The sequence below is a fragment of the Peromyscus eremicus genome, chromosome 3 (genome assembly GCF_949786415.1).
Source record: "Peromyscus eremicus chromosome 3, PerEre_H2_v1, whole genome shotgun sequence".
Classification (NCBI taxonomy): domain Eukaryota; kingdom Metazoa; phylum Chordata; class Mammalia; order Rodentia; family Cricetidae; genus Peromyscus; species Peromyscus eremicus.
The window spans coordinates 80,842,909-80,859,056 of NC_081418.1; the positions used below are offsets into that span (position 1 = coordinate 80,842,909).

At 41.3% G+C, this 16,148-nt stretch overlaps 1 gene segment (V, D, J or C); it reads left to right on the forward strand.

Moving 5' to 3' along the window:
- Positions 1-5,774: 5,774 nt before the first annotated feature.
- On the forward strand, positions 5,775-6,279 carry LOC131906314 (immunoglobulin kappa variable 1-39-like). The segment is given in 2 exon segments: positions 5,775-5,829; positions 5,957-6,279. Coding segments are annotated over 2 exon segments (378 nt in total).
- The last annotated feature ends 9,869 nt before the right edge of the window (positions 6,280-16,148 follow it).

A 16,148-nucleotide genomic window follows, 5' to 3' on the forward strand; every position in this document is an offset into this window, starting at 1 on the left:
TGCAGCTCTTCAGCTACAGAATTTCCAACCAGTTTCTTGGCATCACAGACCAATTTGTTGACATCGAGTCAATGGCCAATTTCATATTACAAATTAACTTAGTGAAGCCTGAATTGCTGGGAAGCTTATGGTCTCATGGATTCTACGACAGTTTCTGCCACTGTGATACAAACTCCAAAAAAATCTTGCCTTAGATGGCTCAGCTGCCTCATGTGTTTTTAGTTTGGGTAACAGTACAGCAGGATTTTCAAGCATGTATAGGAGGATCAGACTGAAACATCCAGGGAGTAGGTTAAACTTGAGACTGGTAGACAAGAAAGGCCTTGGCTATTCCTTAGGAACCACCTGCCAATACCTACATTCTTTTATTATATAAGAAGCAGCAACATGAAGAGGGTCCAAAGGCCTTCAGATCAGCTGAGCATGAAGAGAGAAAAGCTGACTTTTTGTCTGTTTTAAATCCTCCCTACCTTTTGTAAATACAATTTCAGAATTTGTTCATGAGCATAGATGCATTGCTGAAGGGAAAGATGATTCATGGTAGCCAAATTTAAAATATATTGATATAGATGTAGATGAATAATTTTTGGTGTTTTCTTTTCTGTCAAGTATTTTTATCTGACTGGTTTACATGAAATTATTTGATATAAATAAAATACTACCACTCTTTCCTCTTCAAGCTTCTTACTTCTTTCTCTTAGTGTACATTTCAAATTGAAGGTTTCCCCCTAAGATGGAATCATGTGGCAAGATTTCCAAAATCATGGGGCAACCTTTCTCTCAAAGGGGAAAAGGACACTGCATGTATTTGTTTTTTGTATCTCCTGTGATAAATGACTACAACCTAAATACCTTCCAGAATCACAAAGTGATGATCTCATAGTACTAGTGTACAGGACTCTGTCTGAGCTAAAATCAGATGTGGGATGGCTGTGCTTCATCTAGTGCACTAATAAGAGAATCTGTTTCTGCCTTCTCATCTCCAAGACACCCCAAGCTCTGTTCTAAGGTCCCCTCACCTAATTACAACATGCCTCTTCAGTGTAGTGTCTCCTTCCTTATTCTCCACCAATGGTACGAGGACCTCGTAAGTATACTGATCTTAACCTATGTATTCAAAATATTCAACCATTTTATGTCATATACCAAATTTCTTTTTATATTTTTTTTAACTAATTGAAATGCAGTATTCTTAGTTTCCATACATCGTAATAGATACATTTTGTGATAGAGACTTTATAAATTTTATGTTTTTCTTCAGCCTAAACACTTATTTTGAAATTAAAATTAATTATAAAATTAATTATAATTAAATTATAGCAAGCATCATTCAAGATATTAGCTTTCATGGTTTCAGAATGTGCTATGCACGCTGTTAAGGGAGGGAAGACACCAATAGTCCTACCAGTTGTGATGACTATGAACTAAAAAAGTGACCAGGACAGTGTGACTAAGTGTGCAGTTTAGTAGTGGTCTACATAGCTTGAGGTAATCAGCAGCTTTTTAATTGAGTACAGGGCCCATTAAACAAAAAGGAAAATCATGTTTGGTAGTGGAAACCCAGTCAACTCCCTGGAGTTAGTGAGGCCCAGGATCTTGGAGACCACAACTCACACTTAACTAAACTAGCATAATCTCTAACCACATTTTCAATATGTCTCCTCCTGTCCACATCACCAGTCATCAAAGAAATATCTCTTTCACCTTTTAACCTGACAATTGTTCTCTAAAAAGAATAAAATAATTTAAAAACCACCAGGGATTTTAATACGTATGAAAGATGGATGAGTGTGATTTGTGGCCTTTGAACTGTTTGTTACAGGGACTGAGTGTTCTCATCATTCCTCCACAGATTGTTGCTTCTTGCTAGATGCTTCCCCAATTTTTGAGAGACTAAAAATAAATTTCTCTTTAAATTCACTGGAAAGCTCCCAGTGGAGAAAAGGAGTCTACAGTCCTATCCAGCTCCTGTCCAGCTGCAACACCAAGGAAGAGGGGAGAAAAGTTTGTAAGATACAGATGATCAAGGCCACTTCCAAGAGTGCTGGGAGATGATGTTCTCATCATACACACACACACACACACACACACACACACACACACACACACACACAGAGACAGAGACAGAGAGAGACAGAGAAAGAGACAGATGAAGATTCAGAGGCAGAGAAACAGAGACTCTGAAAATATTTTTGAATTATCAATAATATTCTCTAAAATGAGTGATTGCTAAACGCACAGTAAGTATTTTTAGAGTGATCTTCTGCATTTAAAGGGAGGAGTGACAGTTCAGGATACAGATTCTCTGTAAGATTAAGGACAGCATGGAATGGAAGGTGGTTTTTTTTTTTTTTTTTTTTTTTTTTTTTTTTTTGCCAGCTTCAGCAAATTTTTTTTTTTTTTTTTTTTCACAGAAAAATAAATTTTTATTTTGCAATACAATTCAGTTCTACATATCAGCCACAGATTCCCTTGTTCTCCCCCCTCCCGCCCCCCTCACCTTCCCCCCAGCCCGCCCCCCATTCCAATCTCCTCCAGGGCAAAGCCTTCCCCACAGACTGAGATCAACCAGGTGGACTCAGTCCAGGTAGGTCCAGTCCCCTCCTCCCATGCTGAGCCAAGGGACCCTGCATAGGCCCCAGGTTTCAAACAGCCAACTCATGCAATGAGCACAGGACCCGGTCCCACTGCCTGGATGCCTCCCAAACAGATCAGGCCAATCAACTGTCTCACCCACTCAGAGGGCCTGATCCAGTTGGTGACCCCTCAGCCATTGGTTCATATTTCATGTGTTTCCGTTTGTTTGGCTATTTGTCTCTGTGCTTTATCCGACCTTGGTCTGGATCCAATTATGGAAGGTGGTTTTATCGTCGTCACAGTGGCTGCACCTGAATCTACTGCTATTTCAGCTACTGACTGGGGCTCCTCAATCACTGCCCCACTGCTCAGACAGGAGGTTTGTGTGAACTGTGCTGGAACTGCCTTTGACTCTTCAGCCAAATTTAGTTTTTGACTAATTCTCTATAGTTCTATTTTTACCAATAAAGACCCAGGAGTCAGATGCTGGGGTGAAATCCTGCTAGCTCAGAAAGGCAGAGAAGCTGCCTTCCTCCTTAGACAGCAACTGAGAATGATAGATTCTCTTCCATGATCCTAAAACTTCTATGATACTAAACCAAAAAAGATGGCCAAACTCAAAGTCCCTCCCTACTACTTCCTGGGTGTTTCTCTATCTAGTTTCTGGACTCCTTCTAACTCTCTATAGCTACCTTCTATCCAATAGTTGCTGGCTCCACCTTCTGACTCAAGGTTTTATTTAATTAATACAAATTCAGGGTTCACAATGTGATCAAATATCCCACAAAAATAGAGGGGTATCTAAACCAAGTCCTCTTAACCTGAGTGTCAAAGAGTCTTGCAGTTTGGATGATGATGGGTGTGTGAGGCACGCACTTGCTGATGGAGCATGTTATTGATTCAGTCTCTCACTGTGTTAAGAACAGCTTAGGTGCCAATAGGGGAACAGAAACCCAGTAGTCTTAGGGGGAAATTCTGCAGAGCCTTAGCCCATGTGTCTGCCCTGTTTATAGCCTCCTGCTGCAGGAAGCCCACAGCATTATCAGATCACAATGAACCTGGTGGGGAAACTGGATTTGATGCAGATTTCTCGCAAGAACAACACAGAACTGACACTGGAGAAACTACACCATGTTAATTGCCACAGACATACAATGCCAGGGGAAACAAGCAAACAAGAACAAAAACAAAAACAGTACGAGTTACTTAAAATCCTTTTCACCGTGGAATCTGCTCTGCTGCCTCCTCCTGGAGAGCTGACCTCTGTGGCTCTTACTTCATGTATTTTCTGCCCTGATGCTCAAGTAAGCAGGGCCTCTATATCCTGCTGTGGAAGTTTTGCAGTGTCTTTCAGTGGCATGGGGGAATCCTAAACGGACTTTAAAAGCTCACTGGTTATAAATGAACAGTAAAGCCCATTAAATTAAAAACTTTCTCCTTAAAAAGTTTAAGTCAATGTACAAAACTGTGAGGAATTAAGAAAAACATAATTAGATATGTAAATTCTTATGGAACAAAGATACGATAATTTAGTTATGTTACAGATTGGTGACACACCAGAGTTCCTTGTTAGGAAGCATGAGAAAATTAAAATTTTCTTTTTCTTTTTTATTAAGAACATTTTAAAATTTATGTTGCATACCAATCAAAGATCCCTCTCTTTCATTCTCCCATCCCTCCAGCTTCCCCCTCTCCCCTATTCCTTCCTACAAGAAGGTAAGGCCTCCTATGAGGACATTCATTTAGTAGAGGCAGGTCCAAGCCCCTCCCCTTGCCTCGAGGCTGTACAAGGTGTCTCACCATAGGTAGTGGGCTCCAAAAAGCCAGGAAAAAATTGTTTTTAATGTATATCTTAGTTAGGGTTACTATTACTGTGATGAAAGACCATGTCCAAAACCAGGCTTCCACAGCACTGTACATCATCCAAGGAAGAAAGGAGAGGAACTCTAACAGGGATGGATCCTGAAGACTGGAGCTGATATAGAAGCCATGGGGCAGTTTTATTCCTTATGGCTTACTCAGTATGCTTTCTTATAGAACCTAGGACCACTAGTCCTGGGATGGCCTTACCGACAATGAACTGAGCCCTCCCCTCATCAATTACTAATTAAGAAAATTATGTATAGGATTGTATACAGCATTATCTTATGGAAACATATACTTAATTGATGTTTCCGCCTCTCAGATGACTTTAGCTTGTGTCAAGTTGACATAAAAATAATCATCATGGTGTGAAATAGTACTAGAAGAGATATTTGATGTGGAATTTGCAGGTTTGTGGATCAGAGTGATTTCAAAAATGGACTCAGTCTATAGAATGCCTCTTCTTCTAACAGGGAAAAGTCTGAATAAGAAAGATCATGAGTGGTTATCCTAGAGTATAAGAGACATTGAATTGGGAATTATTTAGTGTTCTTAGAGAAAGAGACATTCCAGAGACTTTGAAAAGGCAGAGAATAGGTAAGTGAAAAAAGGCCTTGAGAAATAGAGGAAAACCTTTATGTGAGGGTGACAGTTTAGTTATGACACTCAGTATCTAGGTCCTTCCCTACAGATCATTAAACTATGTTTATCATATGGTGTTTTCACATTTCATTATTTTACCATATAGCTATAAATGTATGCATATACTGACCTCCCTTTGTTTCCTTCTATGCATATAACTTTTAGCCAAAGTTATATCTCTGTTCATCACTTGTCCTGATGATTTATCACACAAAACCCCAGAGAAGAAAAAAGAAAACACTTTATCCTCAACTTAAATTTCTTGCAGTTTCCAAAGAATTAAATCTCCAATTGTCTTATATTCAACTTTAGAATTAATTAACTTATATTCAAAGTTATATTCATCTCCAATTAACTTATATTCAAAGTTAAAAAGAAAAGTATGATGTTATCCATGTAGTAAGAAACAAAACAAAACAAAATCGTCCCATTTAAAGTACTCTAGACTAATTATATCCTGTAGTTCCTAAGGGGAAAACATTTCTCAGCAGCAAGTGTGTGTCTCCCGGGTCTGGTGGAGGGTCCCTATAGACTGAGACTTCCTGTGTTACTGAACTGAGCAAACCCTGCAGCTGTCCCTAGGACTGAAAAACTTTGCTGATTTGCATGTGCCCAGAGCATTTCCCCCTTAACTGACAGATTCTTAGCTGACTTCACAGTCCCTGCAGGAGTCAGTCCAGTCAGGACACAGCATGACCATGAAGTCTCTTGCTCAGGTCCTGGCAATTTGGCTTCTCTGGTTCTCAGGTAAGTTGCATAGGATAGAAAAATTATTCAGTCCAGAGTAGCCATCACTTCCTTTCTAATCAGAGAATTCCTACTATAACATTGTTAATTGTGGTTTTTTTTTGTTTGTTTGTTTTTCTACTGTCAGGTGCCAGATGTGACATTCAAGTGACACAATCTCCATCCTCCCTGTCAGTATCTTTAGGAGACAGAGTCACCATCAACTGCCTGGCAAGTCAGAGCATTAGCAATGCACTAAGCTGGTACCAGCAGAAAACAGGACAAGCTCCTACACTTTTGATCTATTATGCAAATAGTTTGCAATCTGGTGTCCCATCAAGGTTCAGTGGTCAATACTCTGGGAAAAGTTTCACTCTAACCATCAGCAGCCTGGAGCCTGAAGACATTGGAACTTATTATTGTCTGCAGTATTACAGTGCTCCTCCCACAGTGATTCAAGCCATGACATAAACCACGGCGGGAAGTACAAGTTGGAGGCTGTGCTGTCCCGTGGCTGCTCCTTGTTTGTGTGCTCATACTGCTTGCATATCAAGAAATAGTTTTGCTTCAAAGTGCCCAGATATCTGCATAGTAATCCTTCTCTCTGTGGTCCTCTGCCTGCACTCAGTGTGCATCTACCACAAAGGCAATAAACTGCCTAACTGTGCGGTCCTTGGATACATCTGGGAAGTTTAAGGAGACACTGTTGATGCTTCAGTCTGCATGTGACATATCACAAGACAGGTGCTGATGGATGGTGAGAATCCTTTCCTTTGACTTCACATTTCCTTGACAGATTTCGTGGGGCCCAAACTGACACCTAAGTTCTCCTTGACAGATTTCACAGGCCTCAGACTGACGGCTACATTCTCTTTGACAGATTTTGGGGGACCAAACTGACAGCTATATTCTCCTTGACAGATTTCATGGAGCCTAAGCTGACAGATTTATCGGGGCCCAAACTATCTGTCTCATCATCGTCGAATATTATAGAGATATCCGACAGGGAAGTGGTGGAGGTGATGAAAAGATTACCCGTCTTTTAGAGGGAGACAGCAAGCAAACAACAGTCAGAAGATGACAGTCAACAGGGGTATAATTTGTATAAGACCCTTATGTATGTGCTTAGGGGGATACACCGTAGTTTTTTAGGCCACGACTGTATGCCCACATGGTGTGTCTGGAAATGGGATGGTGTTTAGGAGCCAAGTCTTGGTTCAGCCTTCTGGGGGCTGGGTCAGTCCTTATGTGGAGTGCCAGGTGAACTTAAACAGAAACAAAAATGTGCCTTCCTAACAGGATAGGCAGACAAACATGACAGACAACACAAAAGAAGGAAAAAAATGGGGGTCCCAATGCTTAACTGTCAAAGGGACTGAAAGAACACAACACTGAGGGACCTTCTCACCGAAACACACTGTCATGGTGCTGTCAAGGTCCAAGTTCAAGTGCCAGATGTTGCTGGATCCTAATGGCTCCCTTGGGGGAGGGGGTGAGAAGGTGTGGGTCAATGGTGCAGACACCTGGAGTCAGTTGAAGGCAAACAACAAACTCATTCATTTAATAACAGGGAAGGCCTTATTGTAGTGATATTTTATTTGTATGTTAATAAATAAAGTTTGCCTGGAGATCAAAGGGAATAGCAAGCCATTTTAAGGTAAACACGAAAGTCAGGCAGTGGTGGCACATGCCCTTAATCCGATCACATGGCAAGCAGAGTCTCTGTGTTCAAGGATACACTAGGGAACAGCCAAGTGTGGTGACACACGTCTTTAATTTCAGTACCAACCATGGAGACCTGGAGTTCTGTAAAGACAGGCAGTGACAAGGAAGTGAGGTAGCTGGGCTAAGAGCCAATGAGAGGGCAGAACAGCAAGGCAACGAAAACCTGGGTAGACAGGAAGTAGCTCTCTTGGGAAGTTATGGTGGTGTGGTGAGTTAAGGCTAGCTGGTGGCTCTCACTATTTTCCTGATCTCTAAGGCTTTCACCCATATATTTGGCTCTGTGTTTCTTATTTAATAAGACCACATAGAAATTCATCTACACCTTATATAACCTTCTCCCAACACCCATTCTGTGTTGCAATCTGGTGGCATTGCATGGTCTCCCTTATTGCCTGACCATGATCAAGAACATTGACAGTGACCAGGAACTCTGACAGCTCCTTTTGCTAGGCCTTCAAGCAAACTACAGGTTGGCTCATAAGGAAGTACATTATGTGCATGCCTTGGCAACTGGTTTGAGCCAGTTTCCTAACTGTATGGGCCTGTGTTACTACACAGAAGGACATATTCTGGGGTGCACTCTGGCACTGATAGATGTTGAAAAATTAATACAGGCCTCTAAATGCCCTATCTTCTTATCCAAATACATTTTTATATTATGTATTCTCAGAAGTATAACAAGAGATGCAAAACAATGAAATAAAAATCATAAATATATCTTTATATGTTTGTTTCAAACCTCATCTATTCCCTGCTTCTATAATTTTAGGATCTAGAGGAGATGTTGTGCTAACACAGACTCCACTGTTGCTGGCCATCACCCTTGGAGAGTCAGCATCCATCTCCTGCAAGATGGGTCAGAACCTGCTACACAGTATTTAAGTTGGTACCTGTAGAGACTAGGCATGTCTCCACAGCTCCTGATCTATAAGGTTTCCACCCATTTTCCTGGGTACCAGACAGATTTGGTGGCAGTAAGGCAGGGAATATTTCCCTCTCAAAATTAATAGGATGGATGTTGATAATTGGGGGGCTTATTATTACTTTCAAGGTATACATCTTCCTCCTCTGGTAATACACTTCTGAATAAAATGCTCTGTGCTTGGGTGGGTGGCTGCCCTCACGTTTTTCTCTAGAGAGCACAACAGATCCTTCAGGCTCCTATAAGAGACGAAGGCTTATTCACTCATGGGGAGTGTTCACAGCTGCTGCATTATCAAGGTTGCATTGAAGTTATCCTGGTTTCTCTGTCAACTGCTATGATGGTTGTAAGTAGCAGAAGGCAGCAGAGCCATTTGCAATTTAGAACAACCAGCATGAAGGAAGAGATAGAAGACTGGTATGTCTTCTTAACTGTTCCCACCTTGTGTCCATGCATAGATTACGTGCGTGTGTGTGTGTGTGTGTGTGTGTGTGTGTGTGTGTGTGTGTGTAAGCAGAAGTTTCTGTTCTGCCAACAGCTCCCAAATACCCAGCAGCTGCTTCCCAAATTACCACACAGAAGCTTATATTAATTATAAGTGTTCAGCCATTAGCTCAGGCATATTACTGACTAGCTCTTACACTTAAATTAACCCACAATTCTTATCTATGTTTAGCCATGTGGCTTGGTACCTTTTCTCAGTTTGACATTCTCATCTTGCTTCCTCTGTGTCTGGCTTGTGACTCCCAACTCTGCCCTTCCTCTTCTTAGCATTCTTAGTTTTCTTGCCCAGCTATACTTCTTGCCTGGCTACTGGCCAATCAGCATTTTATTAGACCAATTTGAATGACAAATCTTTACAGTGTACAAGAGCATTATCCTACAGCATTTCCACTCTTTTTTGTTTAATTAAAAAGGAAGGTTTTTAACCTCAATACAGTAAAGCAAAAATAGTTATCAAGTAAGAATTATAGTAACAATATCCAATCCATTTGCATTTCACAAAATTAGAGAAAAAATACTTAATTGTCTATCTTATTTTGGTGAGTCTAAAGTTTTGTATCTAATTTGTCTTTTATTATAACTAAAGAAAACTTTATCTAGTCTTCAGCTTCATCAAAGACTCCAGAAGGATGTAATGTTACCTAATGACAGGGACATCACCCTGCCTGGACAGTCACCCAAATTTCCTCTGCAAAGAGACTCTGCAAAGATGGGACATCCATCTTCGTCTCACAGGCCTAGTGTGTCTGAAAGACTTATCTATGAAGCAGGAGTTTTGAAGGACTGTCCCACCTTGTCTTGACAAAGTTCTGTAGTCACTTTCTTTTGTGTCCTACTTGTCCAATTTGTACAGCATACTGTCAACAGTCAAGGCAGGGCTACTTTCTTTGCCCACATGGCTAGCTTTTGCCATAAAGGAAACAAACTCCAAACTCCGTATGGAGTTACTTTGGTGCCCATCATCCTCTTTGAAGCAATTGGTGATGCCAGGAACAGACATGTCTCACAGTCAAGAAAAGTCTAAGTTCTTAAAACATTTTAAATGCAATTGTGTAGACCCAGTCTCTACTCTCGCCTGTAGCTCCAGGGTATAGTGCTGCCATTGTCTTCAGGCCAATCATGCCACAAGCTGACACTGGTACCAGTAAAAACTGGTCAGGCTCCAAAGATCCTTGTAAGATGTTCTATACATGATTTATCTGGAATCCTCTCATGGTCAGTGTCAGAGAAACTATGGTAGATTTCATGTTCAGTGTCAGCATCCTGAAGCCTAAGGACAGTGCACTTCACTACCCTCATGGAAAACACAATATTTCTCACAACATGCTATAACTCTGAAGAAAAGCTAACTCAGCCCACTGAAAAGACACGCCAGAAAACACCATCCTTTCCTATTTCTTACAGATACACATGGGGCTATGACTCAAGCAATATGGAGGAGTTTGGTTCACCCCAACAGATACCTGGAGCTGAAACAAGTCACTGTTTCATATCTTATTTTCAACTTTACCCATACTGATTTTTCAAAGTTTATAGATAAAATTTGGAGATAAATCTATTTCTTCCTTCTACAGCTTTATATATTGTGATCTTTCAGAAGCCATTAACTAGAAGTTTTCTAAAAAGTCTTTGTGATATAACATTTCATAGGGAAAACAGATAGCTGTAATAGACACATAAGATTTTTTTCTTTTTCAGTCAATACCATCATATTTATCTTTTACAAGTTCTATGAATTAGGAAAGCAGAGCCCTCTGTGAAAATCTAGGGGACAGGTCAGAACTGTAGAACTTAGTAGGCTAAAATAAAAAACCTTAAGTTGCTCAATAAGAGATTCCTGGCCAAAAGTTGAGGAAGTCGATCCCCAACCAGTGACCATGGATTTCAGAGATGAAACTAAGATTAACAGCTGGAAAGATCCTCTTTCTGTGTGTGGATTTACACAGTAAGTGTGGTAGAGCAACTGCTTCTAAAACTGAGCATCTTTCATTACCCAACAAGGTCTTAGGATGTTTCCTCCCTCATCTCATTTAGATGTAATATTGCATTTTGAAATCTTCCCTTTTAACTTAGAATTCCCATTTGTCAGGATCATTATCCTCTTAATGGTTTTAGGAGAAGAAAGAAGTATATTCCTTCATGTTTTTGTTGTACTTATTCATACAATGTCGATTCTGCTTCTTCTTCTGAGCATAGAGAATAGAGATTACTATTAGAGTTGATAACATCTTACTGATTTTTATCATAATTATTCATGAAAATTTTTCTTCTTTTTTTTAATTACCATTCATTTTGTGCCAAAGGGGGGAAATGTGTTTATGAAATAATACTGTGTATTATGGTCATAGGAAGAAACTTCCACTGATTTTCTCCACAGGACAGTTTCAAGTGAGAATTCAAGTGGAGTATCTTGATTGTTAATTCAAATATTGAACAAGGATAGGGCAAAATGACAGTTGATACCTCTTCATTATGTTCATGATCTATCTTCATATGCTCTATATGCTTTGAAATACATTGTTTATACTCTTTCAATCTTTTTTGGTTTATATGGTTAAGTAAAAGTTATCTATAATTAATCTTCCTGATATTTAGTCATTACCCAAGTTCAATACTCTTGTGGTCTCCTAAGGAATGATTTCTCCACAGTCTACATGAATCCTCACTTTTATGGAAACCTTGTCATGAAAAACCAAAAACAAGAGACTGACAGAATTGTATATATATTAACAGGAAGGCAAAGAAAGAGAGTATAGAGGGTATATAGGACAATGAACTGAAGGGTGATATGTGCATGCATGAATACTCAGCAAAATATCTTAATGCTGTTTTATCTGTTAGTGGAAAAATTTATATGATCTACTCTTCTTTACACCTGAGTGTTCTTACAGAGTTAGATTTAGTATGTCATATAGAATGACCGTTCCTATGATTTGTAGATAATATGCCTGGATGCAATAAGTATCAGAATCTTTGTAAGCTTGAGTCCATGAGTAAGTGAATAAAATCTCTCAAGTGTTAATAAGAGTAAGTGTGTGTTTATATGTATGTGTGTGTTTTGTGTTTCCATAGATTAAGCTGTAATCCAAGCAGACATTCCACAGGATTTCCAGATTTTCTAATACATGGACCTCTGACACTTTATTATAAAATCATGGCCTTATATACCCAATACCCCATAAGTAATAGTAAATTACACACTGATGTCACTTTTGTCCAGAGCTGAAAACAAGAAGATATTTTTCAACAATTTTTCTCTCAGTGGTAGTCCTTACTTATGCTTGGCTCTTCTCAAACACTGTAAATTGCATATTTTTGTAGGAAGATCATCTCCATACAAGTATGAGTTCAAAGCTCAGTTGTAGCCTTGCACTGATTATCAATGACTCCTCAGTTCAAATGCTAAGATTGAGACACCCTGACTCGTTCCTGAGATTCCTGACATTCTGGATGGCTAAGAACAGCAGAGAGATGAACAATGAGAACACAGAAGGAGGGACAAGTCCTTAATGGGACAATGTATCTGTCCTTCCCAGGTTACCCTCAGTGCTGTCTCCTGCAGAGCTCTCCATGGAGAGGCTACTAGCTTTTCAGAGTGCAACTTACCCTTCTCTCTTTATAGCTCTTTCCTAAGCATACTTCCATATACTCTTTGTTGCCTCCTGACCTCTATGGTCAACTTACATGGCTTGGTTCCTCTCTCCCTCTTTCAATCTATCTTCTGTCAGCTTTGAGACATTTACTTCACTTACAGTATAGTTTGACTCTTAAATTCTGATAAGCTTTCTTTCAAGTTTGTTTTTAGGTGATTTTTATTTTTTTTTTAGATGATTTTTATTAACAAGACTTTCAATCCAAAGAGAAGATGCCTAATTTCTCTCATTCATTCAACCCTTTACACTTTGCAATTCCTGCTTCTGCTTTCTCATAGCACATATATGTCTCCAGTATGGAGCTGTCACTTCACTAGGTACAACTGCCAAATGAAATCACCTGGTTCAAAATTCTAAGTGTTCTTTGATATTGTAGTTTTAAAGAGTTACAAAACACCATTGTGAATTAACTTTGAATATTCTCCCCTACGATACATTATAAAAATGGGGCATTTTATCAAATTGTCAAGAAGTTAAATATTCTAGTGTGATAATAAGAATTGCATATCAAAATATTATTGGAAAATAGAAAATTAAGATAATTTGTTTGTAGGAAAATGCAAGTCAGAAAACTGGATAGGTTTTGGTAAGTGAGACCATGGTAGGCATATTGTCTGGTACTGCTCAGTACTGGGCCTGTGGCTTACATATTTTGATGGGAACATTATGGAGTTAGGATTGTACTGTGAAACAATATGAAAATTGGCATTTATTTATTTCTAATCATTACAGATTCCATTGCTTGGATTTGAATATTATATGACCTGATATAAATGCAGACCCAGAGAGAAGAGGTGCATTAAGCAAGATTCCAGTTCTACAGTTTGACCTGATGGTTAGGGATAATAGTGTCAGATTGCAATGTGGGTTGAATCATATGTTAATTACCTCAGGAGAGTACACATGAGTACCTGAGGTTAATCATGTTCCCATAACATACTTGGGGTGATTTGAGGGAAGATAGCCATTGAGGGAAGGGCATGCTTTTAAGAAAATTTGAGCTGTAGAATATGCAGTGTAAGCACCTGAGAGGTAGATGAGGCACACTCAGTAAAACACTGTGAAAAGATCAGCGTTACCAAACCCTTAGAGTCTTGGAGACTTCACTGTACATCTGCAACCTAGAGAGACAATAATATTTCTCAGAGAAGACGACAAAGAATTTCTCAACAATTCCAGGCTGGCTGAAGGCTTCCACTGGCTGCTCTGATGCCAATCAGCTCAGGTAGGTGAAAGACACTTGGGACCAGCCTGAGTTCTCACAGTCATGGCTTGTTGAAGGCATCCGCAGGTCTGCCTTGTGGTGCTGGGTGGGGAGGTGCCATTATGTCGAGTAATATATGATGGAGAAATGAGAGAGAAAGAGAAGCTTCATGTGCTGTGGAAAGAGGCAGATCTGAAGAAGCGAATGTGGTAAGGAGCAGGTTGAAGTGGGTGGCCTACTTGCCACCCAGGGCCAGGGTTATGTCTAGGCCTGGGAAACTGTATAGGGCCACGTCTGGGTCTGTGGTCCTACCGCAGCTGGGATCTGTGTTGGAATCCATGCCCTGTATTGCCACCAAAGGCCACAAGGATGCTTGGGATCTGGGCTGCCACCTTTGGCCATTTTGGTGTCCAAGGGTCATGATACCACTGGGACCATGCTGATCTTAGTGACTTGTGCTGCCACCAGGGGACATGATGACATCCAGGTCTGAGCTGCTGTCAAGGGTTATGTCTGGGTCCATGGCCCTACATCAGCCAAGGTCTGTGTTAATGTCCATGGCTTCAGTAACTACTGAAGTTTGTGCAGATGCCTAGGGTCTGATCAGCTAACTGAGTTTGTGTTGATGTCTGAAAGCCAAGGTGCTAATTGGGCCATGCTGAACAGAGTGACCTATGCTGCCCCCTTGTGGCTGTGGTGACATCTGAGCCCAGGCTATAGTTTAGGGTCATGGTTGGGTCTGTGGTCTTGCCACGGTCAGGGTCTGTGCTGATGTCCATAGCTCCTGTTATCTCCAAAGGTCATGCAAATACCTGGGGTCTACACTGTCACCTGAGGCCAGGTGGAGGCCTGAGGGTCACGTTGCAGCTGGGGCCATACAGATCTGAGGGTCCTGCACTACCTCTAGGTGCCACAATGACATCTTGGGACCAGGCTGAGGCTGAGGGACACGTCTGGGTATGTGGCCATACTGCAGCCAGGGTCTCTCTTGATGTCCTTAGCTTTTGATACTATTGAAGGCCATGATGATACCTGGGGTTTGGGCCACTATCTGGGGCCATGTTGGCGTCTATAGACAATACTGCCACTGGGGTTATGCTGATCTGAGTGTCCTACATCGCTACCTGAGGCCATGATGGCTTCTAGGCCTGGGCTGATGCCCAGGACCTTGTCTGGGTCCATAGTCCTATTATAGCTGGGATCTGTGTTGACATCCATTCCCCATATTGCAACCAAAGGCTAGAAGGATGCCCAAGGCCTAGGCTATAATCTGTGGCCATGTGGCATCTGAGGGCTGGGCTGCCACCCAGGACCATGCTTTTGTCTGGGTCAGATTGCTGCTGAGGGCCATGCCTGGGTCCATGGCCATTTTAGCCAGGATCTGAGTTGATGTCTGTGGTTCCTGTTACCACTTAGGATTGTGCAAATGCTCAGGGTCAGGTCAGCCACCTGATACCATGTTGTTGTCTGAGGACCTTGCTGCTGCTGGGGCCATATTAATCTGGGTGTCCTGTACTGCCACCTGAGCCATGGTGATATCTGGGCCCTAGCTGCTGCTCAGGGCCATGTCTGGTCCATGTTTCTTCTGTAGGTGGGATCTTTATTGATGTCCATTGTCTGTGTCACCACAGGGGCTCATAGGAACCATGCATGTTGAAATCTTAGCAGTGCCGTGCTGTGCCTCCGTGCCTCTCATTTGCACTGGAAAAGTTGACTCTGCCCTTGCTGGACACTGCAGCAGGAGAGATGGCCCCACTCCTCACCACAGGTGTGGGAGAGGTGGTCCTGATGGCATAGGTGAGGAGAGCTGGCTCCACCCCTTGCCGGAGGGGGGCAGTCCCTGTGACTAGGACTGCCCAGCTCAGCTACCACCCAGAGCCACACCCTAGGCCTTGGGTTGGCCCACTCTAACATCTACCTTAACGATAACCTGCTGGAGAGCATGAAGGGACTGGTCCTGCAGAAAGAGAGCTGCAGGATTTCTATGACTCAGGGCAACAGCATATCTGAAAGGAGTTTTGGTGAGGGTCCAATGATGATGGTGTCTCAGATGTTTTGAACCAGTGAAAGCAATGAGCATTTGTGGGTGGGACTGGATTGGACAAAAGAGCATACTGCTGGACATACCACAGCTCCCAGTGTTGTCACAGAGACAGGAAAAATGGAGGAGTGGGGTGGCTTTTTTGTTTGTTTTCAAATAATCGTTCTTTTGAGTAGTGGTGCAGGGGTGAGGGTTATGGCACAAAATCAAAATTTTCTTATAATAAAAACCAGGAGCCAGATATTGGGGTAAATGCTGAAAGATCAGAGAGACAAAGGAACAAGCCACAAC